Source organism: Diabrotica undecimpunctata, chromosome 5 (assembly GCF_040954645.1).
Source record: "Diabrotica undecimpunctata isolate CICGRU chromosome 5, icDiaUnde3, whole genome shotgun sequence".
In the NCBI taxonomy this organism is placed as follows: domain Eukaryota; kingdom Metazoa; phylum Arthropoda; class Insecta; order Coleoptera; family Chrysomelidae; genus Diabrotica; species Diabrotica undecimpunctata.
In genome coordinates this window covers 44562709-44587640 of record NC_092807.1, presented here as the reverse complement: position 1 = coordinate 44587640, position 24932 = coordinate 44562709, and the positions used below count along the sequence as shown (strand labels likewise).

The following is a 24932-nucleotide window of genomic DNA, read 5'->3' as shown; positions in this document are numbered from 1 at the left end:
ACCAACATGTACTTGCCCCCATTTTCACTTTCTGGAAATGGCCCTGCAATGTCCAAAGCTATTCTTTCAAACGGGCTTCCAACATTATATTGTCTCATAGGAGCTCTCCTTTTCCGGTGAGGCCCGTTACTCGTAGCACAAATAGTACATTTCTTACACCAGTCTTTTACGTCGTCGGAACTGTTCATCCAATAAAACCGTTCCCGAATTCGCTGAAGGGTTTTCCTTACACCAAAATGCCCTCCCGATGGACTGTCGTGTAACTGACGAAGTACTTCGGCTATTCTGCTCTTTGGGATCACCAACTGTCTTCTCTTCTCTGAACCGTCATCATTTTCCAGGACTCGTTTGAGCAAGCCATCTTCGATGATAAATGAGTCCCACTGGGCCCAATACGTCTTAACTACTGAGCATAGGTTTGATATTTCCTGCCAAGGTGGTCGACGGTTTTCCTCTTTCCATTTTCGGATTGTCTGTATAACTGGATCTCTCTCTTGTTCTTCCCTTATCTTAGTAGGCGTCCAGTCGTCGTTGACAATCGTCGTTCTTAGCACTGCTGCTTCCTTGGATTCCGTTTTGTTGCAGTGGGAACACTCTGCTGGGCATGGCCTTCTGGAAAGAGAATCAGCGTTTCTGTGGCTAACTCCGGCCCGGTGCTCAATCTTAAAATCGTATTCTTGGAGTCGTTCGATCCACCTGGCTATCTGACCCTCTGGATTCTTAAACTGCATCAACCACTTAAGGGCGGCATGGTCGGTTCGGATTAGAAACTTTCTGCCATAGAGGTATTGGTAGAAGTGCTCTACTGATTTAACTACTGCTAGAAGTTCTCTTCTCGTGACGCAATAATTCCGCTCAGGTTTTGAAAGGACTTTACTAAAATATCCGAGGACTCGTTCCTGTCCTCCTTGAATCTGAGACAGCACTCCTCCAATTCCCACGTTACTTGCATCCGTATCTAAGATGAACTCTCCTTCTGGCAGTGGATACCCCAAAATTGGTGCGGTTATTAAATGCTTTTTCAACGTTTCAAAGGCATTTTGGCAGTCTATATCCCAGCGGTATTCTCTTGCTTCCTCTGTAAGTCGCGTTAATGGCTTAGCGATATCTGCAAACTTCTTAATAAACCTCCGGTAGTAAGTACATAGTCCAAGAAAACTTCTCACTTGATGTTTGTCAGTTGGTTTTGGCCATTCCTTAATGGAATCGATTTTTCCCTTATCCACGGCCACTCCTTCTTTACTGACTATATGACCCAGATAATTGACTTTACCTTGAAATAGCTGGCACTTCTTGGGGTTTAGCATCAATTGGGCAGCTTTAAGTCGATTAAAAACGTTTTCTAAATTCCTCAAATGATCTTCGAATGTCTCCCCCAAGACGATTATGTCATCTAAATAAACCAGGCATGTTTTCCAAGATAACCCTCTCAACACATTTTCCATAAGCCTCTCAAATGTCGCAGGAGCATTACAAAGTCCAAATGGCATAACGTTGAATTGCCACAATCCAGATCCTGTGGTGAAGGCTGTCTTTTCTTTATCGACTGGGTCCATTTCTACCTGCCAGTATCCAGACTTCAAATCTAAAGTAGAAAACAATTTACTTCCAGCCAATGTGTCCAATGTGTCATCGATCCGAGGCAGAGGATAACTATCTTTCTTGGTAACGTTGTTCAGCAAACGGTAATCCACACAGAACCTCGTCGTTCCGTCTTTCTTCTTAACCAGGACCACCGGAGAGACCCATGGGCTCGTAGAAGGTTCTATCACCCCGTCTTTCTTCATTTCCTGAACAATCGTTTCAGCTTCCTCTCTTTTCGCCTGTGGTAATCGTCGAGCTGTTTGACGAATTGGCTTAGCATTACCAGTATCAATTTTATGCTTAACAACCGTAGTTCTTCCCGTATTTCCTCCTTTCGGTACGAAAATATCACGATACTGCCGAAGAAATTCCCTTAATTTCCTTTTCTCCATCTGATTTAGAGACTGTCCTGCAACTGCAACCATTTGGTCGAATTTATCGTTGGAATTATCAGATGTTGTCGCCTGACGGATTATGGATGTCACAGGTACACAAGTTCCTACTTTTGTCTCTTTCTTTATGGTCACTGGGTAGTCGTTGACATTGATAAGTCTCACAGGAATTTCCTTAGCCGAAGTCACCAATTCCTTTCCAATTATGATTCCACGGCCAACCTCATCGTCGTGGTTCCAAGGCTCCATCATAACAGGTCTCCCTTCGTCCACAAATCCCTGTAGCCGCGCTACTATGATCGTTTCGCTTCTCGCAGGCACGACTGTATCTTCTGTAATGGCTGCTTGCACAGTGTTGTCATTATGTGGATGGAGAAATACCTCCTCGTTGCCAACTTTGATTACCTTATTCTTAAAATCCAATTGGAATCCATGCATATTCATTACGTCCATTCCTAATATAACATCCTCTTCGATGTCAGCAACTATAACAGTATGGACGAACTTTTCTGCTCCAATTCCCAATTGTACCTGGATTTCTCCATGAATGTTGGCATTTTCACCTGTAGCGGTCCGAAGTCGTAACCTCGTTGGTAACAGTTTCTTTCGGCTGTTTATAACTGTCGGGCGTATAATGGTTCTGGTCGCTCCGGTATCCACCAACAACGTATGCTTTTTACCATTTATGTCTCCATCTACATATACACTATCTTCACGACATTTCAAAGAAGCTATTAGTATGAGAGGGTCTTTGGAAAAGTTCTGGGTCGAAGCTGCCCCCCTAAGGCTGACCCGTTCTAGTTTTCCTGATGGTGAGTTTCTTGATTTGCGTCGTACCTAGGGTGCTTACAGGAGCTTCGTACGTGTCCTATTTCGCCACAATTCCAGCATCTGATGGTCTTCGTTTTCTTGTATGTCATGCTTTTCATCATATTAACGAGCTGGTCAAGTTTATCTTCATCTCCTTCCTCTTTTACAGTCCTAACTTTACTGTACCCGCCAGAGGCCTGCGTAGCTGACTCGTATTCGAGGGCGGCGGATAAGACATCAACCAGCGTCTTGTGACGAGCTAATCGTAGTGTTCTCTGCATTTCATGATCACGAAGACCATCAATAAACGTTTGAACGGCCAATTTTTCCATCATGTCTTCGGGAGCTGTTGGATAAGCATATCGTACTAATCTGGCAATATCTACCTCATATTCTTGAAGAGCCTCATCTTTCTTCTGTCTACGATTTTTAAGCTGCGACTGATATACATGCTCCAAATGTTCGTGGCCATATCGCATATTTAACCTCTTCTTCAGTTGTTCGAAATCATCGGTCTCCTCTACTGCTATGGTCTGAAGCACATCTAAGGCATCTCCTCGAAGAGCGATAGTCAGGTTTACCGCCTTTTCTTTTTCAGACCATCCATTTGCTCTTGCGGCTGATTCGAACTGTTTCATGTAGTTGTTCCATGACGATTTTCCATCGAAAGTTGGGACTTTCACATGGACAGAACCTCCACTTCCTTCAAATTTCGGCCGTGTTTCCAACTTACATTTCGTCTCTTCTTCTTTTGTCTCCACTGTAATTGGATTGTTTCCTCTCTCTGCTGTCCCTGTTTCCTCCATCTTCCTTTCCATCTCTTTAATCTTTTCTTCGAAGGCCAACATATCGGCAGCAACTTGGTTTTTTAACGAAGACACTCTATCGTCAAGAGCAGATATCTCTGAAGTGACTTTAGAGATGTTAGCAGAAACTTTGCTTTCCAGAGAAGAAATCTCGTTTGAAACTTTGCTTTCTAAAGAAGCGATGTTGCCGGATACTTTGTTCTCCAATGATGCGATGTCGCCGGAAACTTTGTTCTCTAATTTCGAAATCGACGAGATGACAGCATCTTCAAATATATAAGTCTCTGGATCTAGTCCTTCTTCTAGCAAAGCGTTCTTTAGTCGTTGGACTAACTCAGCCTTTTTTCCGGTAGAAGCTAATTCTCTGTCTTCGAGATGTCTTCTTAAATTAGTCACTGTCAGCTCATAAATCGTAGCCATTTTCACAATTATTTTATATTCACTTGTATTATTATTATAAGTCTAATTTATGTTCGATCTCACTCTGACACCATTTGTTGTGAATTTATTAATTGTTATGTCTTTAATTTATAATGTCTTTACTAATTTATTATATTGTTCCTACTTTAATTTATTAAAAGGCACGATCATTTATATAAGTTTATTTATCACTACATATACAATAATTTATTAGTAGGCGAGCGTAACAATAATACCACGAGCGCGAATCTTCTTTATTAACTGTCCCTTCCAAATAAAGTTCCGTTATTATATACCAGTGCCGTTATCTCGAAAAATCCAAAACCTTCGATGGCGAAACGGTAAAGGCAAACTGGATTTCCCTCGCACTGGTTCTGGAAGGTCGCTCAGGTAAATCGAGGCCTCTCGTAATCTCTACAACATATTAGAATAAAAACATGTTTTAAAGGTTAAAAACTATGACTCATATTTTTACGTAACAATACGTTATCAAATAATGTGAAATTATACACATTTAAACGTCGCTTATAATAAAACATTGATACATCTCCGCATGGCGTCTGTAATACAGCTTGAAGATCGTAATCGCAAACGGAATATTGATTTACATCATTAGCTAATTCTAGATCTTGTTTCTTTGATTCGCGTGCTTGATTTTTGTTTTTAATATACAAGTCGTAGTTGTCCTGCAATGATTTTCTCTGCTCTTCATTAGAGTTTTTATACACTTCACACTCTGAACATTGATCTTTTTTAGGAGAAAAGAATCCAATGTTAAATTCATAATTAAATATGCGTTCATAGTGATGTTTCTTAAGACAAATATCGCCGTCTGAAATACACTTATCTTTGTATAGTCTATACATTTCGGATATGGTTAAGCTACCATCAATAAAAACTCTACTAGTTTGAGCCCTTAAATAGTGACTTTCGATGGTCGGGAACAACTTTATGTGCTGACGTATTTTTTCCAAGGCAACTTTATCAGATTTTTTATGAGCCACATGCTTCCCTCTTCGATCATCTTCGAGGATACCAGCATCATCAGTTTTCTTCCATGTGGTGTAAATGTATCGATCACTCACTCCCAAAGTATTGAGAAAAAACGTCTTGCATACTTGAGTGTCCTTGTCATTAATCCTAAATTTATATTGCAAGTTATGTTTGCGATTGCTTCCAGGTGTTTTATTTTGATACTTAGGTCTAACTTCATTGGTGTGTCGTGATATAAAGTCTCTTTATGTTACCCAGGTCCCAAAATTTTAGATGAATATGCGTTCTTATATCCACAGAATTTTCAAAACATTTTAAACGACAAGTTTGAGAACAAGCTTCTTTCATCTGTCGAGCGTGCATGATTGTACCTTTATTTGACTTGTAGGACTTACCAGAGTTGCGAAGTTTCTTGACCTTATTTCGTCTCCATTGTTCAGGATTTGCACTTCGTTTTCTCGCACAAGATACACTGTAACTGTCACTTTCACGGTCACTATCTTCAGTAGCTTCGATTGGTGTTTCCATTAATGCAGCGTCATAGGTTGGAATTTGTTCTGGGAGATATGTAAGATCTTGCATAGAATCATCATTGGAAAAGTCGTTTTCTGCATCAACCTGTTCCCCGTCTACAACGTTGTCAGCACCATTGTATCTCTGTTGAATCCCTATTTCACTGGTCAAAATGTCCTCTTCCATATCTTCAGTAGCTTCGTTTTTTGTTTCCATTAATGTAGCGTCATAAGTTGGAATTGGTTCTGGGAGATCTCTCTCTAAGTCCTCTCTCGGTATTTCAACGTTCGTTAAAATTTGAACTTGATCACCGATAGCAGTTAATGAAGTACCATTGATAGCATCTGAAAATAATAATGATTTTAAAGTTAAAACAAACAATAATTGAGTAAGAAGCAGAAGAATAAAATATAATGACCACGCATTGAAAAAACAGGTAGACATGGCTACACCGAAAGAAGAAGAAAAAGAAGAAGTTGAAACAATCTCTGTAAATAAGTAGTAATATTGTTATCGTGCGGTTTCGAATATAAAATTATTTTGATAAATAAACTTTAGTATTATTGTTTCTCTAATACATTGTGTCTATGTACTTTTAATCATTTCGCTTGAATCAGAAGTATTTTTTTGAACGCCCCTATTTCGTTCAGTTTACACTAGTCGTAGAAATTCTCACCATTGAATTTGAAAACAAGAGTAGATAAATAGATTATAATACAACAATTAATTTAAATTCAACTTACTCTGCATGTCGTTGCTATCCTCACTTGTCTGCGCACACAGGGATAAAATCCTCAATGTTCTGGAACTATTAAATTTTGACATTTTCGAAATCGTTAATTCTGCATCTATCACTTGCAAGGGCTAATAACAGATTATATTAAAAACTACACTACTAAAATGTACCTACTCGTACTTCTTCCCTGAGAACTCGTTTCTAATGAGTTAATAGGGTAGGTAAAGAGAAAGTAATCTCCAACAACGATAGGAATAGTACTAAACATTACATTTAATGTATTCACAGAAATCACCTGGTAGATAAAGGGAAAGTAATTCCCGGGGTTTAGTATATACGTTTAATAAATTCCAATAAATCATCGGGTAAGTAAAGAAAAAATAATCCCCAACAGCAATCGTGGTTTAGTATGGTAATAAACTTCACATTTAATAGAGTCCAAGAAATCAGATAGCTACCTAGAATAAATAGGTATTATACCTAATAAAACGGCTTATTGTTAGCGGCAATTTAATATTTTTATTTCTGCACATGTTTCTGAAACAAGGTAGAAACATTATTTGTAAAACTTTTGAATATTTTTATTTAAATTTAAAACAAAAGGACTATAATAAAAATATGCAAATAAGGCTACCTTGAGTAAAGTGATTAACAAAAAGATTGGAATTCACTACCTTAGTAAAAGTTGGGAATTACGTGGGGACAATAATATTATGACAATCGCCCCGGAAGGTTACGTGAAGATTCAATATAGTTTTGGATTTAGTTTTTATAGAACAAGTTTTCTGAGAATAGATATTTTTAACCTGTCAGTATTGTTAATACACAAGTTTTAAGATAACTGTTTTTCCCTTCATAAAAAAAATACTTTTTGGCTGTAAATAATTAGTCTTAATTTATGTGTTTTTAATCCAATCTAATAAATAAATGGTCAAACGACATCGCAAACATTTTATGGAAAATGTAATGACACACAAAGGACATAAAACTTACATGAATAGGTTGCTCTCGTTAATCTTTGTTTATTGTCTCGACCGTTAATGGATTACGTAGACACACTGTATATTAATATTAAACACCACAGATATACATATTAAAATAACAAATATGACAAATATCTCACATTTTTCGTGCTTTTCATTGCTTGTTATCGAAACTATTGCAATGTTCCGTGCAAAACTGTTGTAACTCTGTTACATTAGAGTTACAACAGTTTTGCACGGAACTTATGTACAAAAACGCAAAATAGTTAAACTGTTGTTGTTGTAATATTTAGCCGGTTAAGCATTTGAAAGTTACTAAAGTTTTACAGGGGATAGATATGCATGTTTACAATCGAATTCCATGATAACTTCATTTTCATAAAATTTTGAGTTACTGCAGTATTGCACTGAGGGTGCGTTATGATTGGAGATTAGTATAAATCAACTTATAATAATTGGATATTGGTATATTGAAAAGAAGAATAAATATAAGTGCTGTTTGCTGGTTTGCTTGGTGGTATATAAATGCTGGTGAAGAAAAATATATCTTAAATTGGTAGAAGCTGATAATTGGAAAAAGAAATTTCACAAAAACAAGGATAACCGAAGTACGAAGACATTCAGTGGTGATTAGAATATATATAGTGGAAAACAGTTCATTTAGGCATTCAGTGAAAGAAAGGTACAAAATTTTGTTAATATAATTTAGTTAGTGTTATAACAATTTCAATTTTGAAGATAGTTTGTTTAAATTTAACATTGTCTATAGAATTTAATTAGTTTTATAAGAATATCAATTTAAAGATAGTTTATTTTAAATTTACATTGGCTAGGTTAGATATATATGTGTGTTTCATAATAGTTATAATAAAGATAATTTAAAAAAGTACTTACAAGCTAATTCTTTGAGAACCGCGATAAAAACCCTATATATTATATTATTAAAAATACTCATTGCTCATCATTCAAACAAAAAACACATCATAACAATTTATATATATATATATATATATATATATATATATATATGTATATATATTTATATGTAAAGGATTAAATCTTTTAGCGAAAGCTGCTATCGCTTTATTGAATTAACTGGCCAAATATATATCCTAGGAGGACAAATTCGTTAAACTTCCCGTGCTCGAATCGGCATCAATAAAGTATTATGATCATTTCGGCCTATCCCAGCCTCATCAGACACTTGGACTGATACAAATTCAAACTCGAAAAGTCCAACGAATGTCTCTCAAAACTTCACTACAACAGTAGTTAGCTTACAAAGGCGCTACCTGCTTTGGCGGCCGTGAACGAAATCGATATGATAATATCGTTTTCTGTATCCTCTGCGCTAAGCGAAATGTGTAAAAGATTAAATCTTTTAGCGAAAGCTGCTATCGCTAAAAGATTATATATATAAATATATATATATATATATATATATATATATATATATATATATATATATATATATATATATGTATATATGTATATGTATATATATATATATATATATATATCTATATATATATACATATATATATATATATATATATATATATATATATATATATATATATATATATATATATAATATGTGTATATAATTAGTGTATGTATGAAAACAAAAATAAATATTTCGCCTAACCGAATAACTTCAAAATTAATGTGTACGTTAAGGGGTTAAGTGGGTAATACAATAGTTGGCGATTTAAATTTAAAATTTTTTACTTAAATTGTTTAATATCGCAACATTACTGCATATCTGCTGCTATTGTGTACGAGATATACATACTATTTCAAGGACATATGTTTGAAGGCATCTAAATTAGGTTGAAAAATATATATACATGTATGCTATTTGTGGTAAAAAGACAGTAGCCCTTAAACATTGTACTTTTTACTTTTAGAATAATACCATAACAACAGTTAAGTAAATAGTTAATATTATTTATATCAGTTCGATTAATTTAATCCAATATTATACTGGATCATATAGGTATAATATGTATAATGGAATACGGTTTATTCCAAATATTAAAGTTCTTAACTCTTCTCTCTTAACTCTTAAAGTTAAATTAGTTGTTAAGGTTTAAGGTTGATAATACTTAAAGCATTCTTCAAATATTACACTAACTTTTATCACGTATGTCATAAATCTCTAGAAAATCTGGGCCTTCGGGGGAAGAGGACTTCCCCTGCTCTTCACCACGCTTTCGGTGTAAAGCGTGAACTTTTGAGTTATACAAATCTAAAACTGTAATAAGTCAGTTGATTTACATAACTGTCATCGTGGAAAAATCTCACAGTTCGTGTCTAGGCAAAAAATTCAGATCGTGACTTTTGTGATGGCTGCCTGACTTTCTTTTCACCAGCTTTTGTTTTCAGAGTCGGGTTAAAAAATAGCTGATATGCATTATAAGATAAAATCGGTTTATTATTTTCTTACAGTTTATTAGATCTAACAAAAATGTTTAATAAAGGTAATAAAACTTATATCATTAATATTAAATCACTTCCAAGATATCCCATTTCAGTAACTTTAGGAACGAACATATATATCTTTTTAACTATAGGCCGTGGACAAATATACTTTTTATAACAGTATAAATAATTATTTGATAGCCAGTATGATAGAAATATCTAACTAAATAAATTTTCTTTTGATTCTAGTTCCAACCTTCGAACCGTAAACACGTATCGAAGACGAACTCCTTGACAAATAGTAATTTAGTATAAATAATTCGTTAATAATTAAATGTAAATAAAAAGTTTATTTACATTTAAGTTAAGTTTAACAATATCTAAGTGATTAAAGTGTTTTACGTCATCTCTCTGAAGTAAGCAATTTTTGTTTATTACTAACAATAAATTGTAATCTTTATACAGAATACATACACAAAATCGATACCTCAATTTTTAAACCTGTTCCCTAATCGGTAATTTATCGATAGGAGACAGGACCGGCTTTTAAGGATAAAGCATGTTAATTATAAAAATAACTAAAATCATATTCACAAATTACAAAACAACATAAGACAACATTATTTTCAACCAAATAACAAGCTATAGTAATAAATTCTCTCAATGGACCACAACTGGAAGAATCCATGGAACCTATAGGCAATATTAATTAATCTAATTAATATTACTTTTTCTTCGCGAATCACAAATAACCGAATATACGTATATTTATTAGGCAAAGAATGTATAGATAACCTCTTACAAAAGTCCAATGCAACAATTAAAGTAAACGATGAAGTACTTCCTATTCGTAGATTAATTATGCCAAGTCAAATACTTATTCTATCTAATGTATTTCCAACTATACCACATCAGACCCTAAAACAAGAACTACTTTAATTAGGTATTTAGTTATGCTCACCAATAAATTTTCTAAAAATAGGTACTTCTGATCTAAAGTTTAAACACATTATATGTTTCCGTCGCATCGTCTATATACGAGTATAACCCCATCAGAGATCTTAATCCCTAGCTCAATTTTGGTTAATTTTGAAAACACTCCTTTCCGCATTTTTCTCTCACATGAAAGCCATCCATGTTCAAATTGTAACACAATTTGAATTGTAACACAATTTCGATTTCTGAACCTGACAACCTTAGAGAAGAACTTGGCCATCTGCAAAAAACCCTTGTCGCCAACGGTTACTCCAAGTCCACAATTCAAAATATTACACACCGACATCTACATCCCCCTTTACACCCTAGGACGACAAATTCAGAATCTTCGGGTAATACTCCTGTGGCTTTTCTTCCGTATATTCGAAGTGTCACTGATAGGATTGGCAAAATTCTTCGCAAAGAAGGTATCAGGACTACTTTTCGACCACCCAAGAAAATCTCACAATATCTACCCTCTCCTAAGGACCCATTACCGCCCCTATCTTCCTGTGGTGTCTATTCTATTCCTTGTTCATGTGGACAAGTGTATATTGGCGAAACTGGTCGTTCCGTCAAAACTCGGATTCAAGAGCATCAAAGATGCATTCGATCAGGTCTTTTCTCCCATTCTGCAGTTGCAGAACACTGCCAAGAAACCGGTCATTCCATATTGTTCGAAAAAACCCATATTATTTCTAAGAGCCCCTTCTTTTATTCCAGGAAAATCCGCGAATCTCTAGAGATCCGAAAAAATCCACATAACATCAATCGAGTGGAAGGATACTACTTGTCTCCCATCTGGAATCTCAGTCTAGAGCCACCGTCCAGTCCCGCTACCACGATGCAGCCACATGATTGGCCAGCGCGCGCTTCTTGACGTTCGCGCCACGGAGTGTGCCGATACGTCCTGACACGACAGGTCACCGCGACTATAAATAGAGCGGTAGCGGAGTAATCGTCGGATTCACTCCCTGCCTCTCGACGTGTTAGTGTTCTGAGCTGTTGGACGTGAATCCCTGTCCTGGCATTTGGTTTTCACCTCTGGCTGCGTTAAGTAGTTGAGTTACTGTGACCAAATGCCCATCTTGGTAGTTAGTATTCGCCTCTGGTTGCGTTGAGTAACTGAGTTACCGTTGCTAACTACCCATCTTCCTGTCTTTTATTTTCTTTTTCTTTTTTTGTTCTCCTGAAGAAGCTACATACAATTGTAGCGAAACGTCGAGATGAACTCACATTTGGGTCACTCACAAATGACACGGTCCAAACCCGGAAGACGAATAAACTACAAATGGACATAACGCTAGTAATTGCCCAAACACGTTACCACTAACACCAGAAAACAATTTCGAACCAAACACAGTATTACAATTAAATGGAATTAACAACAATTCTTTGTCCTCATCTCAACCAAACAATATTTATCCTATATATAGCGAAAACGTAGAATTGTCAGATTAAACTCCATCTATAGATAGTCTAGTACTCCCTGAACTAATAGACACCGTTGAAACAAGTAAGAATATCATAAAACGAACTGTTTCTGAAATAATAACCCCCCTTCTTCTACTGCAACGAAAGAAAACAAAAACAAAGTTTGCAAACCAGAAGAACCTTCAACAAAATGATTAAAAATACACCAACTACCAAAAATTCATCACAAGAGACTGACTTTGCTTTATTACCAACTCATACTAAAGAACTATGTAACGACGAAACTCAAATTCTTGCATATGATCAACTAGTAGAATTTTTTGAAAATGCAACAGGATTCAAATATCCATTAAGTATATCAAAAAAGTACACAAAAATCCCCATAAACTTTTGAAATTATTATCTTATGCCCAACCCTATTATAAAAATTAAAGAATCAAAAACTTAAGTACACGCATCAGGAAAAAATTAATCAAACAATAATTAAACTTAAGTAAAATATCAATAGCTCAAGAACTTGAAAGAGAATCAGACAGATCGATATAATCTTCTCAAGAATAATGGTTCCAGCAAATACGATTATCCAATGAAACCTTAATGAGTTCCATGCCCGAATTGAATTTTTTAAAACGCTTAGAAACAAATCCAGACATTATATGCTTAAAAGTAATCAATTTTAAAAACGATTATTGTTATAAACTAAACAACTACACCTATTTTTATAAAAATAGAATAAATCCTAATATAGCAAGTGGAGGGGTAGCGATAGATATACACAATAATTATGTTACCAAAGAACTAAATATAGCAGCCAACTATTTAGAAATAATAACTATAGAAAAAGAACTACCTTAAAAAATATACATATCATCTATATATCTTCCTCCAAATCAAGTTATTGACGAACTAGAACTACAACAAAAAATCAATCGAATTCCAACTCATCGGATATTACTAGGTGACTTCAACTCCCACAACCAAATATTGGGTTCCAACTACATATACTTCGGCTAAAGGCCGAATAATAGAAAAGATAATTAATTTACAAAATCTAAATATACTAAACGATGTAAGACTCACTAGATTTGACATTCTCCAGGAAATTCTACATCAATAGATTAACTATGTGTGCACCAACTATAACACCAATATTAACATGGGATGTTATTCCTTATTTATATGGCGGTGATCACTATCCCATCAAAATCTCTTTTCAGTCTCCTAATACAAAAATAAATAGCTTCACTACTCAGAAATGGAATCTAAAAAATGCTAACTGGAAGAAATATAGTAAAATAATAAAAGCGAATATCACCGACCTACAACAAATGTCATTTTCAAACATAGATAATGATTTAAACACATTCTTATCGTTAATTGCAAACGCTGCAACACAATATATAGGTATGATCAAACCGTTACTAAAATTTACTCCTTTACCGTGGTGGAACGAAGAGCGTAAAAAAGCTATTAAATCTTATTAAAATTCTTTTAACAAATTTAAACGAAACAGAACAAGGCAAAATTTAATTGAGTACAAAAAACGGAGAGCACAAACAAAATATGTTATGAAGAACGGCAGAATACAGCCTTGGAACGAATTAGTATCAAGTATAAACAGTTCAACGTTACCTTCTATTGTTTGGAAAAACATTAGGAAAATATAGGTAAAAAACATACTCAATCTATCCTATTTTTAGCACATGATAATAAAGTTATCACCAGTAGAAAAGAAATAGCTGAGGTATTACCAACACAGTTCGAAAACAATTCCAATGACCCAAATTATACAAAAACATTCTTAGAAACAAAACTCATTGGTAAAAAAGAACCTTTAGATTTTAGCAAAGAAGAAGTCCACCCAATCAACTATAACTTAACAATAATTGAATTAAATGATGCTTTAGCGTCAACTAAAAATACATCTCCAGGGCCTGATAGTATACCGGCTATCTTTTTACAAAAAATTTTGGATAAAAGAAAAGAGTATCTGAAAGGGAAAAGAACAGAAGTACAGGGGAAAAACAGGCTATGTCACATTTTATGATGTTAAGATAAAGCAATTTTAAAGTTCAAAACGCTACAAAGACTAAAGTTTTTGAAGTCAGAATTTGTTTTTTTTTACCATTATGTTTTTAAACTATCTGAGATCCTTGGGTTAAAAACTAAAAGCATTAAAAATTTTTTTTGATAGAAAAATCAAGAAGTTATTTAAAGTTGGTTCTGACTTAGCCCGTTTTTTCCCTGAGTGTATAACAATTTTGTTTTTTTCTTAAGTATATTTTTATTGTACAAACAATTTTACGTCTACAAAAATAATTAAACAAAAAAATTAATACAACCATTATAAGAAAATAACAAGATTGTTTCGATTATTTTAAAAGGTTTTTTCATCGAACAAAATAAAAAATGGCCTCCATATTCTTAATTAATTGTGCTAAAATAATCCTGTGCTTTTTTTCCACAGAACTTTTTCAAACTTTGCAAGTTAGCAAATTTTTGTGCCGAAATTAGTATTTGACCTGAAGTAAAAAAAAAATAATGAAACTACGTAACAGTCTTTGAATACAACTTTACCTGAGTAAGATATTTCAGGAAGAAGAAATTGATTGTTACCCTCCAAATTTTTGATAAAGGTAGGTTTTCTATCGATTACAACTGCTGAGTTTCATGCCCAATTATATGTGTCTTTATATTCGATTAACCTAGGATGTTCTTTTGAAACTTTTAATTGTCTTATTGATTTAATTAGAAAGTTAGCTTTTTTCTTGTAAAGTTTATTTACATGTTCGGTCCACTTTCGAAAAATATGTTGATTTTCTTCTGAAATATGTTCCACTACAAAGGGTGAAGGTTTGTGCCTCCTTGGCAATTTTTAGAAGTTCTGCTTTTACCATTCCATCTTCGTGAGGCAGCTACTTAATCCGCAGCCAGTCAAGAATATCCTTTTTCTTCCACGCAGTCGTTGGAAGTCTTTCTACTAGTCGTGAATGATAAGGTGCATTATCTAATACTATAATTGAATTTGGTGGTATGTGTTCAATCATCTGCTCAAAATACTCTTCGAAAACATCAGCTGTCATCTCCTCGTGATAGTCTTTTGTGCTTTTGGACTGACATTCCAACAAACCATGCTTAACAAATCCTTTTTCACTGCCAATGTGAGAAATTATTAATCTACTGCCTTTACCAGAAGGTGGGGAGATACCAGTAGACCAACTTTCCATAAAGGCTTGCCTGGAGCTTAATAAATTTTTATCTGACCAAATTTTTTTTAGAGTATGACCTGAGTTTATCCACGTTTCATCCTGGTAGAAGATGGGCCTTCCTTTAGCCCGGAATTTTCGTATGGATCTTAGATAATTTATTAGATATTATCCAACATATTATCTCCTCCCGGTCAATCAAAAGTGATTTTCCGTCTGATTTCTCCCACCGGAAATTTAATTCTTTTAAAACTTGCCACAATTTAGTTCGTCCGATATGAGGCAAATCCGGGTCGTCTCTAACTTCTTGTAAAATTTTGTTTAGGTTTGGTATTTCTTTTTTGAAAAAAAAATCCATGAATTTTCCTTCGAACACCATTTTTGGCAAATTCATCAATTTCAATAGGCTTTTTCCCTGTCTTTAAGTATTCGTTTGTGTTTGGGTTAGCTATACCGTGTTTTTTTCTTTCTGATAGGAACCTCTATATAGTTGACTCTCCTACGCCAGTCATGTTGGCACAACTTTCGACTATGTTGCGAACAGTGTTTGTGGGATTCTGAGAAACCAGAGCATAGTGAACATTCAGGACAATAGTCTTCTCTCTTGGTGAATAGACAGACTTACTGACTGTACGCAACAGTACCGGTGTAAAACTTGATGATGTTGATGATGAAGCCATCACAAACAATCCAACAAAACGAGCACGAGCGAAAGGTACGTATATGTTCGTAGGTATATAGAATAAAAAATTACTCACGCACTGCATATAATTCGCAAAAGAAATATTCGAGACGCTAATTACTGCCGTAGACGCGGACACACCGACGAGCCGTAAATTACATGCGATCAAAAACGTACTAAACAAAAAAATTGTTTTCGTTCGTAATAACTTCACCCTTTTAAGTTAAGTTTCGAATATAAACTGAACAAACGAGGCACGTGGCCAAAGCATACCCATTATATTATTAAAAATCTGGGGAACAGTATTAAAAAATATTATATTATTATTTAATGAATAAACACCTCAGGAACGCCTATGGTTTACGACCGTTTTATGAGTTTGATGCACATTTCGTGCTCTCAACAATTTATGAACGGAGAATACGTTTTTTCATGCCGTGTAAAGCTACAAAGTCATCTCGACAAACTGCTACTTCATTAAGTTTGTTTTCATGTAAATATCTAATCTTATAAAGAGCTACAACATCTCTTAAACAAGCATTTTCTTCGTCCAGCCGAGGACGTCTATTGTTAACTGGAACAATACTAATGAGTCCACATAAATAGGAGTTTTGTTTATCGGTAGACTCTAAAAGATTAAAACTTCTTATAATGTTTTGCCTACCCTCCGCTGGAATCTTTTTAGAGCACTGTAAACGTTTGCAGTCACATTCCCTTAATTTTTTTATTCACATTTGTTAATCTTCCATCTTTAGGCCTCCTTTTTGTAGAAAACACCATCGGTGTATTCTTGCAATCACCTAAGTCACTTTCCATGCTAGAACAATGTTTCTAACAATGCTTACTAACGAAAAACATGAATAATACTGACAAAACTACAGAAAACCATCACAATAGCGACACGTGGCACGCTAACGAATAGAAGTGAGAAACCTGACTTAGCCCGTTTTTGCCCGGTACCGCACGGACTTATCACGTTATTCTCATGTACAGGATATTTTTTCTATTAAATATTTCCTGACGTATCGTGTTTTTGTCCTCAGCGGTAAGTTTACGACAAAATATAACGTATTTTCTATATGATAAAGTCAATATCTCAAATTCGCCAAAAATTGACTTATCCCGTTTTCACCTGTACCCTTCATCTGCTAAATTAGTATAATTACATATAAACCAATCATATATTTCCTAGTAGTTGGCATGAAGCTATAATAATACCTTTACTAAAGCCAGACAAACCTAAAACAAAGTCAGACTCATATAGATCAATATCCCTAACAAATGTCATATGCAAAATTATGGAAAAATGAAAAACCGTAGACTTCTCTGGTACCTTGATTAAAATAAACTACTAGCTCCTGAACAAAGTGGTTTCCGTCAACACAGATGCACTACCGATAACCTAATTGACTTTAAATCTGAAATCAATGAAGGATTTGCGAACCATTAAACAAGTATCGCAGTGTTTATCGATATTACTAAAGCATATGATACGGTATGGAGATACAAAATTCTTGAAAATCTACATCACCGGAGTTTAAAAAGTAAGATATTATATTTCATAAAACAGTTTATTAGCAAAAGAATATTATAGTGTTTGTCTTAAAACGAAATATCATCTACAAGGTTGCAAAAGAGTGGAATTCCACAAGGGTCAATGATTAGAGCAAGTTTATTTTTAATAGCTATTAACGAAATACTAAAAAAAAATCTACACTAGTTAAAGGGACATTATACGTCGACGACTTGGTACTTTACACAAAGGAAAAAATATTCTATCAGTTCAGAAACATATACAACACACCTTAAATAATTTAGAGAGTTGCTCCGAATCAAACGGATTAAAATTTTAGTCATGTTGTGCATGTTGTTTTTAAGAAAACAAAATCTACCGAGACCGTGCCAATTCCTAGGAACTACCATGCTTACAATATTCCTTTATAGGTTTCGGTCTTGGGCTACATGTCGCAAGTGGTCTGCTATTAAACCTGTTTATATAATGTATATGTTACGGTTAAAACGCCAATATCTGATAACGCTAAAATTACCCGGATAGACTTAGAATTGTCCAAGCATAGTGGAAAAAGCTACATATTTGCAAATATTTCGTTGTATTCTGGGTTTATCCGGTAAACACTGTATTATCCTGTTCAAATAAATAATTGTTTTTAATTTTGAGTAAAAATGAAAATGATTTTTATCGCTGTTATATCAAGTTCTCAATACTTAGTTCTATCTTTTGAACAATAATTCTGTAGTAGATTCTTAATAACGAAAAAAAGCAAATATCATTTGAACATAAGTAGTGTTATTTATGCAATATTTTTAGGCAATGAGAGCATTACTGAATAAATGCCTATTGGAAGGACAAATACCAAAAGCATGGAAAAATGCGGAAGTCATTCTGCTCCATAAAAAAGGAGACACCGCAAATTTAGAAAACTACCTTATAAGCTTGTTGTCACACCTTTACAAACTACTAACCCGAATAATAACAAATAGATTGACAGCTAAGCTAGATGCATACCAACCGGTGGAGCAGGCAGGCTTTCGTAAGGGTTTTAGCACTATCGATCACTTGCAAACAATCCGGACAGTTATTGAAAAAACAATAGAGTACAACATACCACTACATCTGGCATTTGTCGACTATCACAAAGCATTCGACAGTATCGAGAAATGGGCTTTCTTAACAGCACTGGAAGACGCCAGAGTAGATTCAAGATATGCTGCCCTCCTTAAGAATATATACGATGATGCTACTTTTCACGTAAAAATAGATGATGATCTGGAAACTATGAAAATAGACCTTGGCAAAGGCGTGAGACAGGGTGACACCATCTCACCCAAGTTATTTACTTTGGCATTAGAAAATGTCTTCAAAAAACTAAATTGGGTCGAAAAGGGATTAAAAATAGATGGAGTATATCTTAACCATTTGCGTTTCGCAGACGACATAGTATAATAAGCACAGATATCCATGAACTAAAATCAATGCTACAAGATTTAAATCACAAATCGAATCAAATAGGATTAAAAATGAATCTCGACAAAACAAAGATATTAAGCAACAGCCTAGAAAACATCACGATAGATAACATCAATGTAGAAAAGGTAGAACAATATATATATCTAGGACATGCAATTAAAAACGAAAAGGAAAATCAACCCTTAGAAATTAAAAGAAGGACACAATTATCATGGGCTGCTTTTGGGAAGTTGAGCTTCATTTTAAAAGACAGAAAAATCCCAATACACTTAAAACGAAAAACCTATGACACTTGTATACTACCAGTTGCAACTTATGGATTGGAAACTATGGCAATAACAAGAAAAATGGCAGAACAATTAAGAGTAACTCAACGGGCCATGGAGAGGGCCATGTTAAATATAAGCCTCAGAGACAAAATTCCTAACACCGAAATACGTCGAAGAACTAAAGTAACCGACATCATGGAAAAAATAGCGACATTGAGATGGCAATGGGTAGCACATGTAGCAAGACAAGACACCAACAGATGGTCTCATAAAGTGACATTCTGGAGACCTCGAGAAACAAAAAGAAGCGTGGGAAGACCCAAAAAGAGATGGATAGACGATATAACAGCTGTAGCTGGAAAGCAGTGGATGAGAATTGCAAAAGATAGGGAAGCGTGGAAACAATTGGAGGAGGCCTATGTCCAACAATGGATGAATGAAGGCTGAAGAAGAAGAAGTGTTATTTATACCAAAGTTTAAAATGTACTTCTTTATCAATTTGACGTTGGACATATCAAAAATGACCCGGATAAATTAAAAAGTTATTTGCTTTGCATTTTATCCAACTAATTTGGATAATACGCAAAGTATCTGACTAACAGTAGCTTTACCTAATTTCGGGGTTTACCAGTAACAAATATACTACTTAACTAATAAGCGAATAATTGTTTTAAATACACATCTCAATATATAAATGTATAAAGGTTCCATATACATAATAAGTTACATAAGTTCCTTAAGCACTTCCGATTGTAAATGAGAAATAAAAGTTTGTTTTTTATTTTATTAGTATTACACAATAATAAAATAGTATATAAAAGAGATTATTACATCTGAACGCCTCTGGAATTGTAATGTCACACGATATTTTTCAAGCTGCGTTATCTCTCTAACCTCTGCTTTATATTAACAACAAGGACGTCTGATGCCCTTTTTTATAATTCTTAATATTACTACAACGCCTTTCTTCGCGCAGTTTTCAAAACGCGGGCTTAGCGGGAACCCGTGCAGGGATCAGAAAGAGGACTTGGCTTTGGCCTATTAGCGACATCAATTTAATTTTACCGCTTGACAAATTTCCACCTCAATTTTGACCTTACTTTTTCCTGACATAAATTCGAAAGAGGCAACGATCGATTATTTTTGTTTTTGTTGGAATGAAAGCAGGACATCACAGTTTATATAAAATAAAATAAATTTTATATTAAAATTAAAATAAGCCAACAACTATAACAATAATTAAGTGAGATAATAGACAAAATATATAATACTAATAATTAAGTCAGATCATTAATAATGGGTGAAATTTACAAAAAATACAATATATTGAGACATCAGCATTAATTAATTTAGGGATTGTAAATTTAAAATAACCTAAGAAGGAAGAAAGGAGAAATACCTGACCCTAAGAAGGGAAGGAGAAAGATTACATAGAAGAAAAAAAGACCAGTATAGGAAGCTGTAAGGATGGAGAAGGAAATATCCTAAGTAATACGATCTCAATCTTAAACCGATGGGTTAAATTTTTCAACGCAAAATTTCTTCTTCTTTTTCTACTGCTTGGAGATCTTTCGATCTGTTTAATTCTGAAGATGCCTCTGGTTAATTTTCTGGGAGGTAGATTGCCAACTATCCCTCCATTTTTTAGGTGGTCTTCCGGGAGGACTTGAACCGGGCGGGTTGTTTTCCAGGGCAATTTTTGGGAGTCTATTCTCATCCATTCATCTTACATGACTGTACCACATCCTTTTACGCTGCCATATCCATATATTGAATTTTGCACTGCTCTCTAACGTTTGTATTTCTCACTATTGTTCTTGGGGTTTTCATTTCGGCAACCCTTAGCATCTGGTTCGTTTTGTTGGTATCTTCGCGCATTTCTATGCCATATGTCATGATCGGTCGTCTTGTAGATTCTTATTTTACTATCTGTGCGCATACACGGATTTGACCAGACTATCTCCCGCAGATATCCCGACAATGCGGATGCTTTGTTGATCTGACTCCTTAGGTCCTTTACTGGGTTGTGTCTGCTTAATATATCTCACGCAAAATTTAACGGTCATTATATCAAAGAAGCAGATCGTACCAGATCGAAATGACTGTAATTTATTCAACCCAAACAAAAGACCTCCTACCACTGAAGAGATTGCCCAAGCCATTAAAAGCTTACAAACAATAAAGCACCAAGAACTGATCTTTGTAGTGAGCTCTACAAGCATGGTGGCGACGCCCTTCTAAAAGCACTGCACAAAGTTTTACTTCTTGTCTAGCAAAATGAGACCATGACCTGTGTATAGTCTCAAGGAGTGATATGCCCGTTACATAAAAAAGGCGACCAGCTCCAGTGTGGCAACTACAGAGGTATAATCCTGTTAATAACTGCTTACAAAATACTAGCAAATATTCTCTATAAATGGCTACAAGTTTACACAGTTGGAATAGTTGAAAAATACCAGGCCGGATAAAAAAATCAATAATTAACCAGGTAAATTCAATAAAACAGATCCTCGAGAAAAAATTTCGACTTCAAGGCTGGACACGACAGAGTACTATACCAATCAATGTGTGAGTTAAGTATACCAGAAAAACTTATCCGATTAACGAGAATGACAATGTCTAACTTAAAAGCCAGCGTTAGGATACAGGGAGAAAATTCTGGACCATTTAAGATAAATGATGGACTCAGACACGAGGATGCCCTGGTTTACCTCCTATTTAACATCGTCTTGGAAAAGGCATTTCGAGACACACGAATTAGAGACGGCGGTACTATTTAAAATAGATCGATACACACCTTAGCATACGCTGATAACATTGACATAATAGGGCGTAGCATGCAAGATGTTGAGTAATATTTTCTAGAATTGGAAACGGCGGCGAAACAGCTCGGACTAGTCATCAACGAAGACAAAAAATGTTGGTTACTAAGAATCATATAGCAAATGAGGAAAACAGCATTTTGGAAGTCATATTGTAACGAAATATTTTGCATACCACATAGGGTATTGCTGTAAGGGGTTGAAAATTGGCACAGAAGTTACTGGGGGTGGAGATAGGGCAAGCAGTGGAGATAGGCCAAGCAAAATAAACGATACTTATGCGAACTGCACTCAGGGTTTATTTGGAGTGCTGGGGTAGTGGATAAGTAAAATGGGTACTTACATGAATCTCCTGGACAGATGGGCAAATAGACAAACAAAACAATAGGAAGAACCTCTAGCTATTTAAAATGGACGCCGCTTCGAGGGCACCTCCTACTGGATAAAAGAAAAGGGCTCTTGTTTTCTAAAAAACACAAAAGAGAGGTTAGGAGACTTTTTTAAAATAAATAGACAAAATGGTTCAGAGAAATAAATTAAACACTTATTACTGTCTCACCACAAATAGCTATAAATACAGATAATGCCAAAATAATTACTATATAAATAGTTACAAAGATTTATACCAAAATAACAAAGAGGAAAACTTACATATCCTATTCGTTTACAACATCCGTTTATAACTGGGAATTGCTACAAAACTTACAAGAAAAAAATGTTACTGTGCTATAAACTGTGGCAGAAATAAATTATTGCAAATAAAAAATATCTTTAAAATGGGACTATTCATAGAAGTTAACCTTTTCTAAAAACAAAACAAACTAATGTAAAAAAATAAAACTAGCTGTCAGATGTTAATACTTGAAATTTGAAACTGAGAATAATTATGACAGCTATGGCCACGCCGTAAAACATATAACGCCAGGTAACACAAAAGAGTTACCTGGATTTCATAAAATTTCCTTACTGTACATATTTTCTGAGGTTGGAACTGGAGATTCACTGCCACACAAAAAACTGCATCTAAAGACTGCGACGACAACCAGGGATAGGAAAATAAGGATGGAAGCTAGCACTGGAACGCAAACCTGGGAAACTCGTCTCCTTAAAAAACTGGAACAGGTACAACTGAACACAATGGCAACATATGGTTATCTTCAAAATTGTTGTAAAACGCCACTTTACAAATCACTCATATGAGATACGGCATACAACAAAACACAGTGATTACCCGTTCATAATTGATACATTACTTTGAGTAAAAATCACGTTTCTTCACAAATTTGCTGGTTCCCTTCGACTAAATTAAACACGACTGCTTTTAATGGGCGATCTTCCAAACCTCACTGTAACTACACATGAACTTTACACTGCTACACATTTTTCGTGCAAAGGAACAAAAAATAAGAAAACATTACAAATTTGACGTGAAATTTGAACAAACGCTGAACGCAGTTGTGTCTGACAACGCCTCAGCGAGAATTAGCTAATTTTTAAAAATCATTTGCTTAACTTGGTATAAACACAAGACAAGAAAAGGAACGCAAAATATCCTAAAAGCGGCTTCGATCCAAAGAATGTCGAGAAAATACGTATCTGTGAAATATAAACAAACTATAAAATGGTTTATATCAACTTGGCGACGCAAAGAGGAATTGAAAATACTTTTTGGGTATTTTAACTTGTAAGATAGGAACTGAAGTACACTAAAAATATTCTTCGATGTTTTAATACATATACGAGGGGATTTCAATATATACCAAATAATTTTAAAATGCTACATCATCTTTAAACATGTCGACAACTTCACATACCTGGGCTCGCTAGTAACTACTACCAATAAAACAAGCGAAGAAATTAAAAGACGAATAAACATTACAAATAGAGCATACTATGGACTCCAAAAACAATTCCACTCAAGAAATATCCAAAGTAAAACTAAAATATTATATACAAAACACTGTTAAGGAGTTGTCAAACACAAGGCGGAAACATGGACTCTAATACACAAGTATGAAAGACTTCTAGAACTATTCGAGCGTAAGATACTCCGCAGCGCAATACCGCAAAAGATTTAATTTCGAATTATACCAACTCTTTAATGAACCAGATATCATAACGTTCATTAAAACACAGCGACTTAGATGGGCTTCTTCTTTTGATATAGACATGAATCTGTCTGTTTTTCAATGTGCCTCTAGTAAGTTGTCGTGGTCTGCCTACTGATCGTTTTCCTATTGGGGAACCGTCTCTTTATTTGTTCGGCTTATATGATTGTTTCATTCTACTCTTCTATTCCTTACCCAGTTCTTGATGTTCCCAACCTTGCAGCTACGTCGTATATCTGTACTTCTAGGTCTGCCCCATAGTGTCTTGCCATTAATTTTTTACGTGTTTTTATTTCTGCTGTTTCTATCATCCTTTTTGCCCTCTCTGTGTCAGGTCTTGTTTCTGTCGCGTATGTCATTATTGGTCTGATGACTGTTTTGTAAATTCTGCCTTTCGGTTCTTTTCCGATATTTTTATTTCTCCATATTGTTTCATTCAGGCAGCCTGCGGCTCTGTTTTCTCTATTCACTTGATCTTTCACTTCCGTTTCGAGCTTTCCGTAGCTAGATAATGTGATGCCTAGATATTTAAACTCCATCACTTGTTCTATTTTCTGACCTTCCAGCTCCAATTTATATCTTAGTAAATTTGCTGTTGTAACCATACATTTTGTCTTTTTTGGGGAAATTGACATGTTAAATTTTCTGGCGGTTATATTAAATTGGTGCAGCGTTTTGATTATTCCTAGAGGTATCTCTCTTGCGTACAATAAGTGGATAACGTCTTTTAATTTGACCCGGTCAAATGCCTTCTTGAGGTCCACGAAACAAAGATATGCCGGTTTG

The 24932-nt window shown here is 34.9% G+C and overlaps 2 protein-coding genes across 2 annotated transcripts in view; one reads left to right on the top strand and one right to left on the bottom strand.

The window, feature by feature from the left end:
- Positions 1-24932, top strand: part of LOC140441283 (acetylcholinesterase) — an 823341-nt gene that overhangs the window by 132069 nt on the left and 666340 nt on the right. The gene's annotated exons all lie outside the window — the stretch shown is intronic.
- LOC140440894 (uncharacterized) lies at positions 5222-6788 on the bottom strand. The gene is made up of 2 exons (XM_072531257.1): positions 6262-6788; positions 5222-5862 (listed from the first exon to the last, which is right to left on the bottom strand). The coding sequence occupies exons 1-2, from the start codon at positions 6341-6343 to the stop codon at positions 5222-5224; spliced, it is 723 nt and encodes a 240-aa protein (XP_072387358.1). The 5' UTR covers positions 6344-6788.